The 17,211-nt window shown below is 40.4% G+C and overlaps 1 protein-coding gene across 1 annotated transcript in view; it reads left to right on the top strand.

The window, feature by feature from the left end:
* The first annotated feature begins 2,611 nt into the window (after positions 1–2,611).
* The window catches only part of ndufb9 (NADH:ubiquinone oxidoreductase subunit B9), a 66,540-nt gene continuing 51,940 nt past the window's right edge, over positions 2,612–17,211 (top strand). Inside the window, exon 1 of the mRNA XM_072268317.1 lies at positions 2,612–2,756. Within this exon, the coding sequence (XP_072124418.1) occupies positions 2,668–2,756 (89 nt within the window). The 5' untranslated portion in view covers positions 2,612–2,667. The remainder of the gene's footprint in view (positions 2,757–17,211) is intronic.

Raw genomic sequence — 17,211 nt, 5'->3', positions numbered from 1 at the left:
ATGATGCTTGCGCTGTCTCAATTTAACAAATAAAAGATTATTTCATATCTACCTGCTGCATTTCTCTGGTGACTTTGGTCACACTGTAACAACCTGCCTCAATGATCGTTGCCCAGTTGAAATTACATCCACAGTGATGAAGTGTTTTGAGAGGTTGGTGATGAAACATATCAGCTCCTGTCTGAGTGGCCTCTTGAATCCACCCCAATTTGCCTACTGGAGCAACAGGTCTACAGCAGATGCCATCTCATTGGCTCTTCACTCAACCCTGGAACATCTGGACAGCAAAGGTGCATACGTCAGGATGCCCTATATCGTTTACAGCTCAGCAATCAAACCATTATTCCCTCAAAGCTAATTAATAAGCTCCAAGGCCTAGGCCTCAATATCTCCTTGTGCAATTGGATCCTGGATTTCCTCACTTGTGGACCCCAGATGTTTCAGATTGGCAAAAACATCTCCTCCATGATCTCCACCATCAGCACAGGTACACCACAGGGCTGTGTGCTTAGCCTCCTGCTCTACTCACTTTACACATATGACTGTGCGGCTAAGCACAATTGCAACACCATATTCAAGTTTGCTGATGACACCACTGTTGTGGGCCGAATCAAAGGTGGTGATGAATCAGCATACAGGAGGGAGGAGATTAAAAATTTGACTGAGTAGTGTCATAACAATAACCTCACACTCAATGTCAGCAAGACCAAGGAACTGATTGTAGACTTTAGGAGAAGGAAATCAGAGGGCTATGAGCCATTCCTTATTGGAGGATCAGAGATGGAGAGGATTAGCAACTTTAAATTACTAGGTGTCACTATTTCGGAGGACCTGTCCTGTGCCCAGCACATAAGTGCAATTGTAAAGAAAACATGGTAGTGCCTCAACTAAATTAGGAGTCTGCAGAAATTCAGCATGACATCTAAAACTTCGACAAACTTCTATAGATGCGTAGTGGAGAGTGTATTGACTGGCTGCATCACATCCTGCTACGGTGACACCAAAGCCTTTGAACAGAAAATCCTACAAAAGGTAGTGGATTTGGCCCAGTGCATCTTGGGTAAAGTCCTCTCAAGCATTGAGCACATCTACATGAAACACTGTTATAAAAAAGCATTGTCCATCATCAGAGATCCTCACTACCCAGGCCATGCTCTCTTCTTGCTGTTGTCATCAGGAAGAAGGTGCAGGAGCCTCAGGACTCGCACCACCAGGTTCAAGAACGGTTACTACCCCTCAATCATCAGGCTTTTGAATACAAGGTGATAACTACACTGACTTGTCCCATCATTGAAATGTTCCTACAACCGATGATCTCACTTTAATGACATCTTACTATGTCATTTTCTCATTATTTATTTATATTTGCATTTGCACTGCTTGTTGCCTTCTGCATTCTGGTTGATCTTTCATTGATCCTGTTATAGTTACTGTTCTATAGATTTGCTGAGCATGCCCACAGGAAAATGAATCTCAGGGTTATATATATTCTTTGATAATTAAATTTAATTAAACCATCAGGCTCCTGAATCAATGTGGATAACTTCACTTACTGCAATTCTGAACTGATTACACAACCTACAGGCAACACACATCAAAGTCGCTGGTGAACGCAGCAGGCCAGGCAGCATCTCTAGGAAGAGGTATAGTTGACGTTTCAGGCCGAGACCCTTCGAAGGGTCTGAAACATTGACTATACCTCTTCCTAGAGATGCTGCCTGGCCTGCTGCGTTCACCAGCAACTTTGATGTGTGTTGCTTGAATTTCCAGCATCTGCAGAATTCCTGTTGTTTGCATTTTTAAACACAACCTACAGTCTCAGTTTCAAGGACTCATGTTCTCTGTATTTTTTATTTGCACAGTTTTTGTTGTCTTTTGCACATTTGTTTATCATTCTTTATTTTTGCATACCTTCTAAATAAATTCTATTGCATTTCTTTGTTTTTCTTGTGAATGCTTACAAGAAAGTGAATCTTAAGTACATGGTAACATATGCAAAGTTTAACAATACAGTTAAGATTATTTGCTGCTGGAGCTGACAGCCCCATGGCCTCTTCCTCGCTTGGAAGAAGCCTTTGAAAGGAAGCTCTCCAAGTACGGAGGACTGGTCAGCAACTGTCAGCAGGTTGGATGGAGAGCGAGGTGCCTCCCCGTGGAAGTTGGTTGTAGGAGATTCGCAGCCCGTTCCTTAGCTAGAGCCTTCAGCAATCTGGGTATCGAGGGTGAGGGAAAGTGGAGAGCAATCTACAGTACCACCTATGCGGCAGAGAGGGCCTCAAGATGGCTGTGGCTTCAAAGAGGGGAGCCATGGAGTCATAAGTAGCTAGCCATCTGGACACAAGCTGGGGTCTCATCAGCCCCAGCTGGGTCACCTGGAGGAGGGCGCATGATGTTAGAAGACCCGATGATTCCAGGAACATCACTGAAGATGTATCCAGAAGCATCAATAGATGTATGTACACAGCTCCATATGCACAGCCCCTTATAACTCTCCCGTGGTTCCTCGGGGCGCCGGTTTAAATTAATCCTTTAATTTACCATTGTCACGTGGTTGCTCATTGGTCCTCCAGTATCCCGTGGTTCCTCGCGGCGCCGCCAGTCCGCGGTCCTCCGCTTTCCCAGGGTCCTCGAGCTGGGCGGTGAAGGAGAAGGAGGAGGTTGAGTTGTATGATGGCTGCATACTTGACACACCAGCAGAAAGTGCTTCGGCTTTACAAACGGGCTCTGCGCCACATGGAGTCCTGGTGCATCTTCAGGTTCGTCTTCTCTGCCATTTCAGTCAGGAGGGCTTGGATCTGAGATCCTGGCGGTGTAAATCGAGATTATGCATCTGTTGACAGTTATGTTGTTCTCTTCACGGGAAATGGATTTGATTATCGGGGCACTTGCATGGAGAATTTTATTTAGCACTTAGCTGGATTCGTGCAGCGAGCCCACTTGTTTCCTCGTGTCCCATCAGCAAGACTGATGTGATGCCGACGAACCTCCGAGAGGGTGCGGGGAGAGGAGAATGCTGACACGATGTTGCTCTCAGTTACACTTTAATCCTGAATCCTCTCATTGCGTTTTTTCTCTATTGTACTGGGCCAATACAGGCCTGTTGAATCCCACCGGATTGCTGTGATTTTGTGGCCATCCTTTCAGGCGAGAGGTGACGTTCAGTTTCCATGTCTGCCATGGCTGTTACAGCAGAGAATGTGCATTTAGCAGGATCAGAAAATCAGATGCAAAAGACTGCAAATGTTGGAATCTGAGGCACAAAACAATCTATTTGTTGCTCCTGTTTCCCCTGTTACTCTGAAAACCAGATGCCTTGCTCTCCTCTACAGTTGACCATATCTTACAGTCTTCATCTAAGTTTTGTACAGTCACAAAATACTTGATTATTGGTGTGACTGTTGCCTGCTAAACCCACCTTGTGCCAGCCACAGAAGAACATGCAATTGCTAGAAAAGTTTGTCAACCCTTTGCAATTACTTTTTTTAATTACTCATAAGATTTTGTCTGATCTTCATCTGAGACAGAATAATAGAAAAACGCAATCTACCTAAACCAATAGCACCCAAACAATTGTACCTTGCATGTCTTTATTGAAGACATGTTTAATCATTCACAGTCCAGCCTGGAAAAAGTATGCGAACCCTTGTATCTAATAACTGGAAGAACCTCCTTTAGTAGCAATAACCCTCCACCAAGTATTTCCTGTAGCTGATGATCAGATTTGTTCAACAGTGCAGAAGAATTTTAGAGCATTCCTCTGTACAAAACTGTTTAAGTTCATCAATATTTCTGGGATATCTTGCATGAACAGCCCTTTTCAGGTCATGCACAGCGTCTCAATTGGGTTAAGGTCAGGACTCTGTCTTGGCCATTCCAAAACACGAATTTTTTTTTCTTTTTAAGCCATTCTATTCTTCATTTACTTGTGTGTTTCAGATCATTGTTTTGTTGAATCATCTAACTTCTATTTAGCTTCAGGTGATGGACTGCTACCCTGACATTCTCCTGTAAACCGTCTTGATACAATTCTGAATTCATTGTTCCCTCAATGATTGCAAGCTGTCCACGCCGAGGCAGCAAAGCAGCCCCAAACCATGATGCTTCACAGTCGGAATGAGGTTTTGATTTGGTGTACAGTGCCCTTTTTCTTCCAAGCATAGTAATGTGCATTTCTGCCCAAAAGTTCAACTTCTGTCTCATCTAGAACCAACATTTATTCTGTCCCAGAAGCGATGTGGAACATCCTGGTGATTTTTCACAAACTTGGAGACATGCAGCAATGTTTTTTTGGAGAGCAGTGGTTTCCTTTGTGGTGTCCTTCCATTAACACTGTTCTTATTCAGTGTCTTCCTTATAGTGGACACATAAACAGAGACTTTAGCAAGTTCTAGAGATTTCTGCAGGTCTTTTGCTGTTACCTTTGGGTTCTTTTTCACCACGTTCTGCATTGCATGTTGTGCTTTTGGTGTGATCTCTGCAGAATGCCCACTTCTGGGGAGAGTAGCTGAGCTTCCTCCATTTGTAAACAGTTTCTCTTACTGTGGACTGATGAACACTCAGGTCTTTAGAAATGCTTTTGTAGCCTTTTCCAGCTTCGTGTATCTCTACAATTCTTCTAAGGTCATCTGAAAGTGGTGCACATAAACAGATCTTTCTTGAGAAGAGCAGGCTCTGTCAGACAGCCCACACCTGCAATCTCATCTCATTGATTGGAACACCTGACTCCAAATAACTTATGTAGAAGGCTTTACGACAGAGGTTCACATACTTTTTTGAACCTGGACTGATTGTTTAAATGGTGTACTCAGTATTGTTGAACAGTACAATTGTGTGTTATTTGTTCAGGCAGATTGTGCTCGTCTATTATTGGTGACTTAGATGAAGATCAGACTGCATTTTATAAGTAATCAATACAGAAAAACAGGTGATTGCAAAGGGTTCACAAGCTCTTTGCAACTGTCTGTAGTGCCTTGGATAAGATTTCTGCTGCTATGCTGTAAGGTATTTTTATTTTAGTGTTCTGCAAAAGCAGTGTGGCCTGTTTGTAAGAGTGTTTTGGCTTTGGCTAATGATAAGGCACCATGTTGTCCAATTTAGGAATGTTGTGTCAGCCAACCGGGATTGTCTTGGCACATGTTGTAACTTTTTGCCTAGTTGTTGAAGGAGCTGTGGGTGGGATTAGCTTTCTGAAGGACAGCAAACTGATTTGGGGTCTTTTGGTGGGAGCAGGGAAAAGAGAAGATGCACACGGAATGCTGCTGAAAGAGAGACCATGTTTAAAAACATGTTTTGTGCAGAAGAATTTTGCAAGGAGGAAATGTCACTCGAACATGCAGCCAGTTAGAATGCATCTGTAGAAATTTATGAGTGTCTTTGGTGACGTAACAAATTTCCTTAAGCTCCTAATGAAAGAAATATAGCTGCTGTTGTGCCTTCTTTGTAACTGCATCAATATGTTGAGCTCAGGATAGATCAGCAGAGATGTTGATACCCAGAAACTTGAAATTGATCTCCTTTTCCATTTCTGACCTCTCCAAGGACTGGTATGTGTTCCCTTTCTGAAGTCCACAATCAGCTGTTTGGTCTTAATACACTGACTGTAAGGTTGTTGCTGCGACATCACTCAACTAGCTGACTTATCTTGCTCCTGTGCGCCCTTTTGTCACCAGTACTAGATTACAAATGGATTTGGTCCAGAATTCATACTATTCTTCTTACTAATAAGATTTTGATCATTAGTGCAAATTTTGCTGGCTGTACCATGTACTTGTGTTAGTGGAGCTTTGTATTCAGTATTTACAATGGAGAATCTGCACAGAGAACATTTATACATGGTGTAGGTTCTGACAACCCTTTTAAAAGGTGATAAACCATGTCAGTTGATGAGGGAGTGGGATTCTGTGTGAACAAAATTGCTTTGTATTTCTGATTTTTCTTTGTGTAATTTATTTTTATTGAATTTCATCATCAAACATTTCCATAAGATGTATTTCACATACTGTACATATATATCTCATATAATCATATTTGTCACAAATCTCCACATAATATTTATCTGAGGTATACACTTACAGAAAGGAGAGGAAAGAAAGAACAATCGAAAGAAGAAAACTATGTACAGAGTAGGGAGTGATCTTTTTTTTACAACATATTCATTGACTTGTGAGAATAAAATCAGGCCTATGAGGTGTTATGTAGTTAAACCATTTTTCCCAGTATGAATAAAATTGTTCCAACTTATGATTAACGGATGCTGTTATCTTCACCATTTTGTAAATGTCCATTGTAATTTCCATCCATACATTTAAAGTTGGGCCCTCCTGTGATAACCATTTCCTGGTAAGGATCTTTTTACCAGCCACCAGCAGTACATTCATTAAATATCTATCTCTTTTCAACCATTCTTGAGGTATATACCCAAAATATATGGTCTTACTCTCTAAGGGTATTTCACATTTAAAGGTATCTTGTAGGGCATTATGTATCCAACTCCAATAGTCTTTGATAATGGGGCATTCCCAGAAAATATGATAATGGTTTGCATTTTGATTTCCACAATTTCTCCAGCAAACGGGGGTTACTATCATAATGGGATTTCTGAGAGGGTGTAATAAAATATCTTACCAAGTTTTTCCACTCGAACTCCCTCCATTTCTGTGAACTGGTGCACTTCCATTGATACCTCCATATTATTGTCCAGTCTTCCTCAGATATTATTATCTCCCTTCGCTCTCCCATTTTGTTTTGATGTATGAAGTTGAATATGTTTTAAGATTTGACAAACCCTTATACATGCTGAAATGATTCTACTACTGTTGTCTGAATTATATGCTTTTCTAAATAGCTCTATCAGACATGTGCTTGCCTTGGTTACATTTTTAACCGTCCTATTAATATGCTGTCGCATCTGTAAATACCGGTAAGAGTCTTGTCTTTCTAATAAGTGTTTCTCTTTGAGCATTTCAAAACTGAACAGTGTTCCTTCTTTCATTATATTGCAAATAGCTGTTATTTCTTTAGCTGTCCAGTCCTTAAATCTAGCATCCAGTTTATTCAGTGTAAAATCCAAGTCATATGCACACCATTTAAGAATTGTAATGTGTCTCTCTAGTTTATACTCTTTTATAATAGCTTTCCATATTTTAAGAGTCCATTTCACCCATGGGTTATCAATAGTATTTATGTAATTTTGTAGGTTGTTATTAGCCAAAATTGCCTGTATGAGTATGGCAGACATCCCACCCTGCAAAAACTAATTTCAGGGAGGTAGCACCATCAATTTGCGGGAGATTTCCGGAACTTCCAGGAGAGGTGGGATGTCTGTAATAGAGTATCTCCTTAGCAGCTGGCCAGCTAGTTTAAATAACATTAGCTATTCTAATGAATGAATAACATCTGTTAAACTCACCTCAACATGTCTTTTACAGTCTTAACCCACTATGGGCAATGGAAAAGTCACTGTTGCAAACAGAGCAGCAAGCAACATTGTCATTATTTTTGACCCCTATTAGGCAGGGGTACACTTTAGTCTGGGGTGATGTACGTTTTATATTTTCTTTTTTTTGGAACACTCCGCCATGGTGTGTGCGCACTCGCTCTCTCTCTCGAGACTCCCAGAACTTCCAGGAGAGGTGGGATGTCTGGGATGGAAAGTATCCTCTCCTCAATGTTTTTCCATTGAGCATCATATAATGGGTTGCACCAGCACCTCACAGCTCTCAACTGTGCTGCAAAATAATAATCTCTAAGAGAAGGTAGACCCCATCCCCCCTTTTCCTTGGCTAATTGCAAAGTTTTGAGATGAACCCTAGGCCTTTTACCTTGCCATTTAAGGCATCCGTTAGTCTTGCGAGACCATGGATCTGCGCCTGGAAAGTCTTCACTCTCCAGGGTGCAGGCCTGGGCAAGGTTGTATGGAAGACCAGCTGCAAGTTTCCCCTCTACACGACACCAATGTTGTCCAAGGGAAGGGCATTGGAACCCATACAGCCTGGTACCAGTGTCGCAGAGCAATGTGTGATTAAGTGCCTTGCTGAAGGACACAACACATGTTGCTTCGGCTGGGGCTTGAACTCACGACCTTCAGGTTGCTAGTCTTAACCACTTGGCCACACGTGCCCATCTTGCCATATATATCTTGATAGCATCTTGTTCCATTCATTGAATTGATTTTAGTTAATCTCTATTGGTAGGGTCTGAAAGAGATATAGTAGTCTGGGCAGTATATTCATTTTAATAGATTCAATCCTTGAACTGAGATCAAGAAAAGGAATTAGGTTTCATCTTGTTATATCTTCCTTAATTTTTTTTATATATAGGCTGATAATTGCATTCTGATAATTTTGCCAAATCTTTTGGCATAATGATGCCCAAATATTTGACAGACTCTTTGTCATGCCCAAGGATATCTACTTTCAATTTCTCTTGGTGGGCTATAATTATATGAAAGTAATTGGGTTTTATCTGTGTTGATCTTGTATCCTGATAATTGGCCACATTGTTCAAAGGATTGCATCAATTTAGGTAAAGAGTATGTTGGTTGCCCTAAGTAGAGCAAAATATCATCCACGTAACAGGCCAATTTATGCTCTGTCCCTTTAATAGTAATTCCTCTGATATCTTCATTTTTTCTGATGTATTGAGCTAGTGGTTCCAGATACAATGTGAAGAGTAGTGGTGACCATGCACAACCCTGTCTCATGCCCCTTTCTAGGGTAAAGCTATTAGATAAATATCCATTGATTTTAATTCTAGTAGTAGGATTGCCATATAGTGCCTGTATAGTTTTAATAATTGTCATGTAGACCATACCTATGTAAAACTCTGTAAAGAAAATTCCAATTAACCGAAACAAATGCCTTTTCAGTGTAAACGCTTATCACTATTGCTTCAATTTCATTTTTTTGTATATGATCCATAATGTGAATTATGGATTCGTATATTGTCTTGTGTTTGGTGTTGTTGTATAAAACCTGTCTGATCATTATAAATTAGTGTGGGTAGAAACTCTGCTAATCGTTTGGCCATGATGGAGGTAAATGTTCTATAATCCACATTGGTCTAAATGACCCACATTCCATTTTAACCTTGCCTTCTTTCGGTATAACTGAGATTATCACCTCCTTCCAGCTGGGTGGCATTTGTGCCTTTCTTAGAGCCCAGTTCAGTGTCAGGAGTAAAACAGAAATTAACTCATTTCTAAACTCTTTATACCACTCTGCCGTATATCCATCTGATCCTGGTGACTTGCTTAATTTAAGCTTACTAGTTGCAGTTTTTAGTTCAGCTTCAATTATGTCAGCAGTCATCATTCTATTTTGTTCTTTGCTTAAAGTGGGTAACTCTAAAGAATTCAGGAAGGTGTCAATCCGGGTTATGCTTCCCCCTGAAACTTTGGAATATAGAGTTTTGTAAAACATTTCAAAAGCTTCTTGAATTTCACTTAGCTTATTTTTTTTTATTACTTTTGTTCTTAGATCCCTAATTCTATGAATTGTATTTTCTGCTATCTTTTTTTTCAGTTTCCACGCCAGTATTTTCACAGATTTAGATCCACTTTCATAGTGTCTCTGTTTCAGGAACATTAATTTTTTTATAATTTCTTGTGTAGTCAAACTATTAATTTCATTCCTAATTTTTAAAATTTCCTCTAGTGTATCCCGCGCCAAACACAATGTTTTTTTTTCTAGTTCCTTCAGCTTATTTTGTAATTCCTCTAATGTTTTATTCCTTATTTTCTCTCTTAAGACAGCCTTCATAGTATCCCATAGAATGGGAGGTGAAACCTCTCCATTATCATTGAATTCTAAGTAAAGACCAATTCCTTTTTATAACTTTTTCCTTAAAATAGGGGTCATTGAGTAGACTTGAATTTAGTTTCCAAATAGTATTCTTTGGTTGTAGGTCAAAATCAACAGATAAATATATGGGTGCATGGTCACTTACATCTATTGTCCCAATTCCACAGGTGATTATTTTGTCTTTACCTTTTCCAAATGTTATGAAATAGTCTATTCTTGTATATACAGAATGGGGGTAGAATAATGAGTGTAATCCCTTCTGTCAGGAAGAAGGTCCATCCATATATCAATTGGACCAACATCCTCAAAAATAGTGTTAACTTTCTTATGTAAGGACTTTGTTTCATAAGCTTTTCTACTGGAAGAGTCTACCTTTGGTTGTAATTGTAAATTTAAGTCTCCCCCACATATCAAGAGACCCTCTGTTTCCATTACCATAATATTAGTAATTTTCTGGAAGAAACTAATATCACTTCCTGGGGGTGCGTATATATTCAATAAAGTAACTGGATTTCTGTCCATGTTCCCCCTTACCAGAATATATCTGCCCTCCTTATCTCCCATTTCGAAAACGTTTTCAAAATTTAGCTTGCTTGAGATGAGGATAGCAACTCCTCTTCTATGTCCTAATTTATAAAAACAAATTAGTGAAGCCCATTCTCTTTAATTTTCCATGCTCATTATCACTTAAATGAGTTTCCTGTAAATATACTACATGGGCTTGTTCTTTTTTCATTTTTGATAGACTTTTACTGCACTTGACTGGATTCAACATCCCATTGACCTTAAAAGAGATGCATTTTACCTTGTCCTTAGTCATGTGTATTTATCTGTTAGTATATCATTGAAATTTGCAGAATAAAACTTAATTGGTCTACTCCCTGAACAAATAAGAGCCAAGAAAAGGGAATAATAAAAAAGGTAACGAAGGTGTGTTTCCAAGGCTGCGGTCTCTAGATGACCCTGGGTTGAGCTAGAAGAGACGTCTAGCCGTGGGGGGATAGCTCCTCCTACCTGTGAATTGAGGGCCCCCGCTGCAGTACCTATACAGGTTTCCCCCGCCATCCGAAGGTAGAGCGTTCCTATGAAACGGTTCGTAAGCTGAAATGTCGTAAAGTGAAGAAGCAATTACTATTTATTTATATGGGAAAATTTTGTGAGTGTTCGCAGACCCAAAAATAACCTACCAAGTCATGCCAAATAACACATAAAACCTAAAATAACAATAACATATAGTAAAAGCAGGAATGATATGATAAATACACAGCCTATATAAAGTAGAAATACTTTCCACAATCATTACTGAACTGTTCTCCGGAGCGAAAATCTCACGCAAGCGCCATCGGCAGAAAATCTCACGCAAGTGCTCTCCAGTAACCTTTAAGCTATGAAGCTGCCAAATCATACCAAATAACACGTAAAAATACTCAGCTGATATAAAGTAGAATTAATGTATGTACAGTGTAGTATCACTTACGGGAATCGGGACAGCGCCGAGCACACTGATGATGGTGTGTTAGGATGAGTCGTCGGAGTTTGGGTGGTGCAGTGGCCCCCCACCCGCCAGGCCGCTGAGTGATAAATTGCCGCGAAGAACGCAGGGTTCCAGCGGTAACCGGGAGGTACACAGCACATCTTTAAGAAAAAAGCCGAAACAAGCATGCTAATTAATTAGGTGCCGCCCATAATTGTCTGCCCAGATCAGTGCCAATTTCCGATTGCGTCGTCTCTGATCTGGGCCGACAATTACGTGTCACCTGTCCAGCTCTTGGCTCCATCCCTCCCCCTCCTGTCTTCTCCTATCATTTTGGATCTCCCCCTCCCTCTCCCACTTTCAAATCTCTTACTAACTCTTCCTTCAGTTAGTCCTGACAAATGGTCTCGGCATGAAACGTCGACTGTACCTCTTCCTAGAGATGCTGCCTGGCCTGCTGTGTTCACCAGCAACTTTGATGTGTGAAGCTTATTTAGATGATGTGTGAGGCTTGTTTAGATGTTCCTTTATGTAGGAAGGAGGCATTAGATTGATCTTAGGGTAAATTAAAAGGTTGGCGCAATATTATAGGCAATAGTGGTATGATGTTCTATGTTCTGTTAACTTTGCAATTAGGGAGTAAATTACTTACCTTTGCCACTGGGATCACTATGTCTGCTCTCTACTTTCCAAAACTACATTTGGACATGCCCCCCCGCCCCTGAACTTTCATTCAGACAATGCCAGTAATTTCATTCCCATTTCCACACCTCTCCTCCTTCCAATGATGACTCTGATTTCTCCCTGACAATTTCAACAAAGTCAGTGAGATCCCTCCCATATTGACAGTCCTGTTCTCTCCCATGTCTTCCTTTTTTCCCCTTTCCTTTTTCCTCCTTTTTTTAATGCACTTCCCTGAAATCAAGAGTAATTTGCTTCCACTCCTGCTGTATGGGAACCATGGACTTTTCCAACAGATCAGAGTTGTAGGGCACTAGATCTCAGAAACAGGCCCTATGGCGCATCTAATTTGTACTGAACTGTTATTCTGCCTGGCCCCATCATTCTGTCCCTAAACCATGCTTTCCATATTCCTCCCATCCATGTACTTATCCAAAGCTACTTCAATGTTGAATTTGAACCCCTATTCACTACTTCCGCTGGCAGTTTATACCACATTCCCACCACCCTCTCTTTTACATCTTAAACATTTTACGTTTAATTCTAATTCTAGTCTCACTCACCCTCTGGAAAAACCCCACTTGTATTTGCCCTATCTCTACCCCTTATAATTTTGTGTACGTCTATCAGATCTCTCCTCATTTTTTTAATCTAATTTTTATTGAGTTTTCAAACTTGATTACATGAAATACTAATATCTACCCTCCCTCCTCCCCTTAACCCTTCCCCTCTATCTGAAAGAAAGAAAAGAAAAGGAAAAAAATAAGAAAGAAGGACGATCTGCCTGGATATTGGAAGGTCTCCACATGCTCCATGGGATTCAAAATAAATTTAATATATTTATTTGCTACTTTCCCCAAAGGACCAACATCTTTATCATCGGAATACCTAGATATGCCAACCCATCTTTTGTAAATAAGGGTGCCAAATATTCAAAAATGTATCATATTTATCTCTTAAATTATAAGCAATTTTTTCAAGTGGAATACAGCTAAAAATTTCATTATTCCAACGATCCATACTTAAATACAAATCCGATTTCCAAGGAGAAATTTTGAGAGTGCAGAATTTGTATGTTCCTGTCAGGATTAAAGGCAAAGTGCATAGGAATAAGGAACCTTGGTTCTCAAGGGATATTGCAACTCTGATAAAGAAGAAGAGGGAGTTGTATGACATGTATAGGAAGCAGGGAATAAATAAGGTGCTTGAGGAGTATAAGAAGTGCAAGAAAATACTTAAGAAAGAAGTCAGGAGGGCTAAAAGAGGACATGAGGTTGCCTTGGCAGTCAAAGTGAAGGATAATCCAAAGAGCTTTTACAGGTATATTAAGAGCAAAAGGATTGTAAGGGATAAAATTGGTCCTCTTGAAGATCAGAGTGGTCGGCTATGTGCGGAACCAAAGGAAATGGGGGAGATCTTAAATAGGTTTTTTGCGTCTGTATTTACTAAGGAAACTGGCATGAAGTCTATGGAATTAAGGGAAACAAGTAGTGAGATCATGGAAACTGTACAGATCGAAAAGAAGGAGGTCCTTGTTGTCTTGAGGAAAATTAAAGTGGATAAATCCCCGGGACCTGACAGGGTTTTCCCTCGGACCTTGAAGGAGACTCGTGTTGAAATTGCAGGGGCCCTGGCAGAAATATTTAAAATGTCGCTGTCTACAGGTGAGGTGCTGGAGGATTGGAGAGTGGCTCATGTTGTTCTGTTGTTTAAAAAAGGGTCGAAAAGTAATCCGGGAAATTACAGGCCAGTAAGTTTAACGTCGGTAGTAGGCAAGTTATTGGAGGGAGTACTAAGAGACAGAATCTACAAGCATTTGGACAGACAGGGACTTATTAGGGAGAGTCAACATGGCTTTGTGCGTGGTAGGTCATGTTTGACCAATCTATTGGAGTTTTTCGAGGAGGTTACCAGGAAAGTGGATGAAGGGAAGGCAGTGGATATTGTCTACATGGACTTCAGTAAGGCCTTTGACAAGGTCCCGCATGGGAGGTTAGTTAGGAAAATTTAGTCGCTAGGTATACATGGAGAGGTGGTAAATTGGATTAGACATTGGCACAATGGAAGAAGCCAAAGGGTGGTAGTAGAGAATTGCTTCTCGGAGTGGAGGCCTGTGACTAGTGGTGTGCCACAGGGATCAGTGCTGGGTCCATTGTTATGTGTCATCTATATCAATGATCTGGATGATAATGTGGTAAATTGGATCAGCATATTTGCTGATGATACAAAGATTGGAGGTGTAGTAGACAGTGAGGAAGGTTTTCAGAGCCTGCAGAGGGACTTGGACCAGCTGGAAAAATGGACTGAAAAATGGCAGATGGAGTTTAATACAGACAAGTGTGAGGTATTGCACGTTGGAAGGACAAACCAAGTTAGAACATACAGGGTTAATGGTAAGGCACTGAGGAGTGCAGTAGAACAGAGGGATCTGGGAATACAGATACAAAATTCCTTAAAAGTGGCGTCACAGGTAGATAGGGTCATAAAGAGAGCTTTTGGTACATTGGCCTTTAATTAATCAAAGTATTGAGTATAAGAGCTGGAATGTTATGATGAGGTTGTATAAGGCATTGGTGAGGCTGAATCTGGAGTATTGTGTTCAGTTTTAGTCACCAAATTACAGGAAGGATATAAATAAGGTTTAAAGAGTGCAGAGAAGGTTTACAAGGATGTTGCCGGGACTTGAGAAACTCAGTTACAGAGAAAGGTTGAATAGGTTAGGACTTTATTCCCTGGAGCATAGAAGAATGAGGGGAGATTTGATAGAGGTATATTAAATTATGATGGGTATAGATAGAGTGAATGCAAGCAGGCTTTTTCCACTGAGGCAAGGAGAGAAAAAATCCAGAGGACTTGGGTTAAGGGTGAGGGGGGGAAAGTTTAAAGGGAACATTAGGGGGGGGCTTCTTCACACAGAGAGTGGTGGGAGTATGGAATGAGCTGCCAGACGAGGTGGTAAATGTGGGTTCTTTTTTAACATTTAAGAATAAATTGGACAGATACATGGATGGGAGGTGTATGGAGGGATATCGTCCATGTGCAGGTCAGTGGGACTAGGCTGAAAATGGTTCGGCACAGCCAAGAAGGGCCAAAAGGCCTGTTTCTGTGCTGTAGTTTCTATGGTTTCTAACTGCTATAGCCTTCTTGGCTACTGCTAATGCGATTTTTATAAATTCTTTCTGGTATTTATTCAATTTAGTTTGGGTTTTATCCCTTCAATGTCACCTAATAGAAATAATATAGGGTTATGTGGAAGTTGATTTCCAATAATTTGTTCCAATAAAACTTGGAACAAGATCAAGTAGAATGTAAAAAAGTACCAATTTCTTGATTACACCGAAAACATTGATCAGGTAAGTTTGAATTTAATCTATTTATTTTTTGCGGTGTAATATATAATTGGTGTAAAACATTATATTGTACTAATCTGAATCGCACATTTATTGTATTTGTCATACTGTCAAGACATAGTCTTGACCAATCTGTTTCATCAATATTAATACTCAAATTCGTTTCCTATTTTTGTCTTGACTTGTGAATTCGTTGTTCAAGTGTTTTTGAACCAGATTATACATAGAAGAAATTAATTTTTTAATTTTTCCTTTTTGAATTAAAATTTCAATTTCATTAGGTTTTGGCAAAAACATTGTCTGACCCAGTTTGTCTCTTAAATAAGCCCTTAATTGAAGGTAACAAAAAAAGTGTTATTTGATATTTTATATTTACAGGTGTCCCCCATTTTTGGAACGTTCGCTTTACGAAACCTCACTGTTACGAAAAACCGACACTAGTACCTTATTTTCGCTTTCAGAAGGTGTTTTCACTGTTAGGAGAAAAAAAATTCAGCGCGCGATAAAAGACCGCGCGTCCCGAGCAGCCGCTCTCCCCTGGATTCGGAACTGCATTGCTTAAACACGTTGCATTGAGCAGCCGTTAGCAAGATGAGTTCTGTGGTATCGGAAAAGCCTGAAAGAGCTCGTAAGGGGGTTACACTTACGGTAAAACTAGACATAATTAAGCATTTTGATCGTGGTGAACGAAGTAAGGACAAAGTGAGTTTGACTTGTGGAAGCTGACGAAGGTGATGTTGAAGAGGTTTTGGCATCCCATCACCAAGAACTGACAGATGAAGAGCTGATGCAATTGGAAGAAAAAAGGATAAAAATCGAAACTGAATGAGTAATGATAAAGTACGACTTTAATTTTGAAAGGGTACGTCGGTTAAGGAGATATTTGCAGGATGGTTTGAGTCCTTATTAAAGAACTGTGTGATAGAAAAATGCGCGAGGCTCAGCAGTCAAGCAAGCCTTCCTCATCAGCCACAGCAGACGACGAACCTCGACCTTCGATATCGAGGCGGGCAGAGATAGGAGAAGATGAGCTTCCTGCTCTAATGGAAACAGATGACGAGATGACACCCCAGTGTCCCACCACCCCAACCCCCAGGCCACAGACAGATACTGTACCGATTTGCAGAGAATGCAGCACTAGCCGGGAGGCACACAGCACATCTTTAAGAAAAAAGCCAAAATAAACATGCTAATTAATTAGGTGCCACCAACATGCAATTGTTGGCCCAGATCAGAGACGACGCAATCGGAAATCGGCACTGATCTGCGCCGACAATTACGTGTCGAGCGGCATCTAATTAATTAGCTTGTTTATTTTGGCTTTTTTCTTAAAGGTGTGCTGTGTACCTCCCGGCTACTGCTGCATTCCTGCGTGCTTCGCGGCAATGTATCACTCGGTGGCCTGGAGGGTGGGGGCCACTGCACCACCCAACCTACGACAACTCAGTCTAACACACCATTATCTGTGTGCTCGGCGCTGTCCCGATTCTGGTAAGTGATACTACACTGTACATACATTATTTCTGCTTTATATCAGCTGTGTATTTTTACGTGTTATTTGGTATGATTTGGCAGCTTCATAGCTTAAAGGTTACTGGGGAGAGTGTTCTTGCCAACAGCGCTTGCGTGAGATTTTCTGCCGACAGCGCTTGCGTGAGATTTTTGCTCCGGAGAACAGTTCAGTAATGATTGTGGAAAAGTATTTCTACTTTATATAGGCTGTGTATTTATCATATCATTCCTGCTTTTACTGTATGTTACAGTTATTTTAGATTTTATGTGTTATTTGGCATGATTTAGTAGGTTATTTTTGGGTCTGCGAACACTCACAATATTTTCCCATATAAATAAATGGTAATTGCTTCTTTGCTTTACGACATTTCGGCTTACGAACTGTTTCATAGGA

This window comes from Mobula birostris, chromosome 9 (genome assembly GCF_030028105.1).
Source record: "Mobula birostris isolate sMobBir1 chromosome 9, sMobBir1.hap1, whole genome shotgun sequence".
Taxonomy (NCBI): domain Eukaryota; kingdom Metazoa; phylum Chordata; class Chondrichthyes; order Myliobatiformes; family Myliobatidae; genus Mobula; species Mobula birostris.
This window is presented reverse-complemented; position numbering and strand designations above follow the sequence as displayed.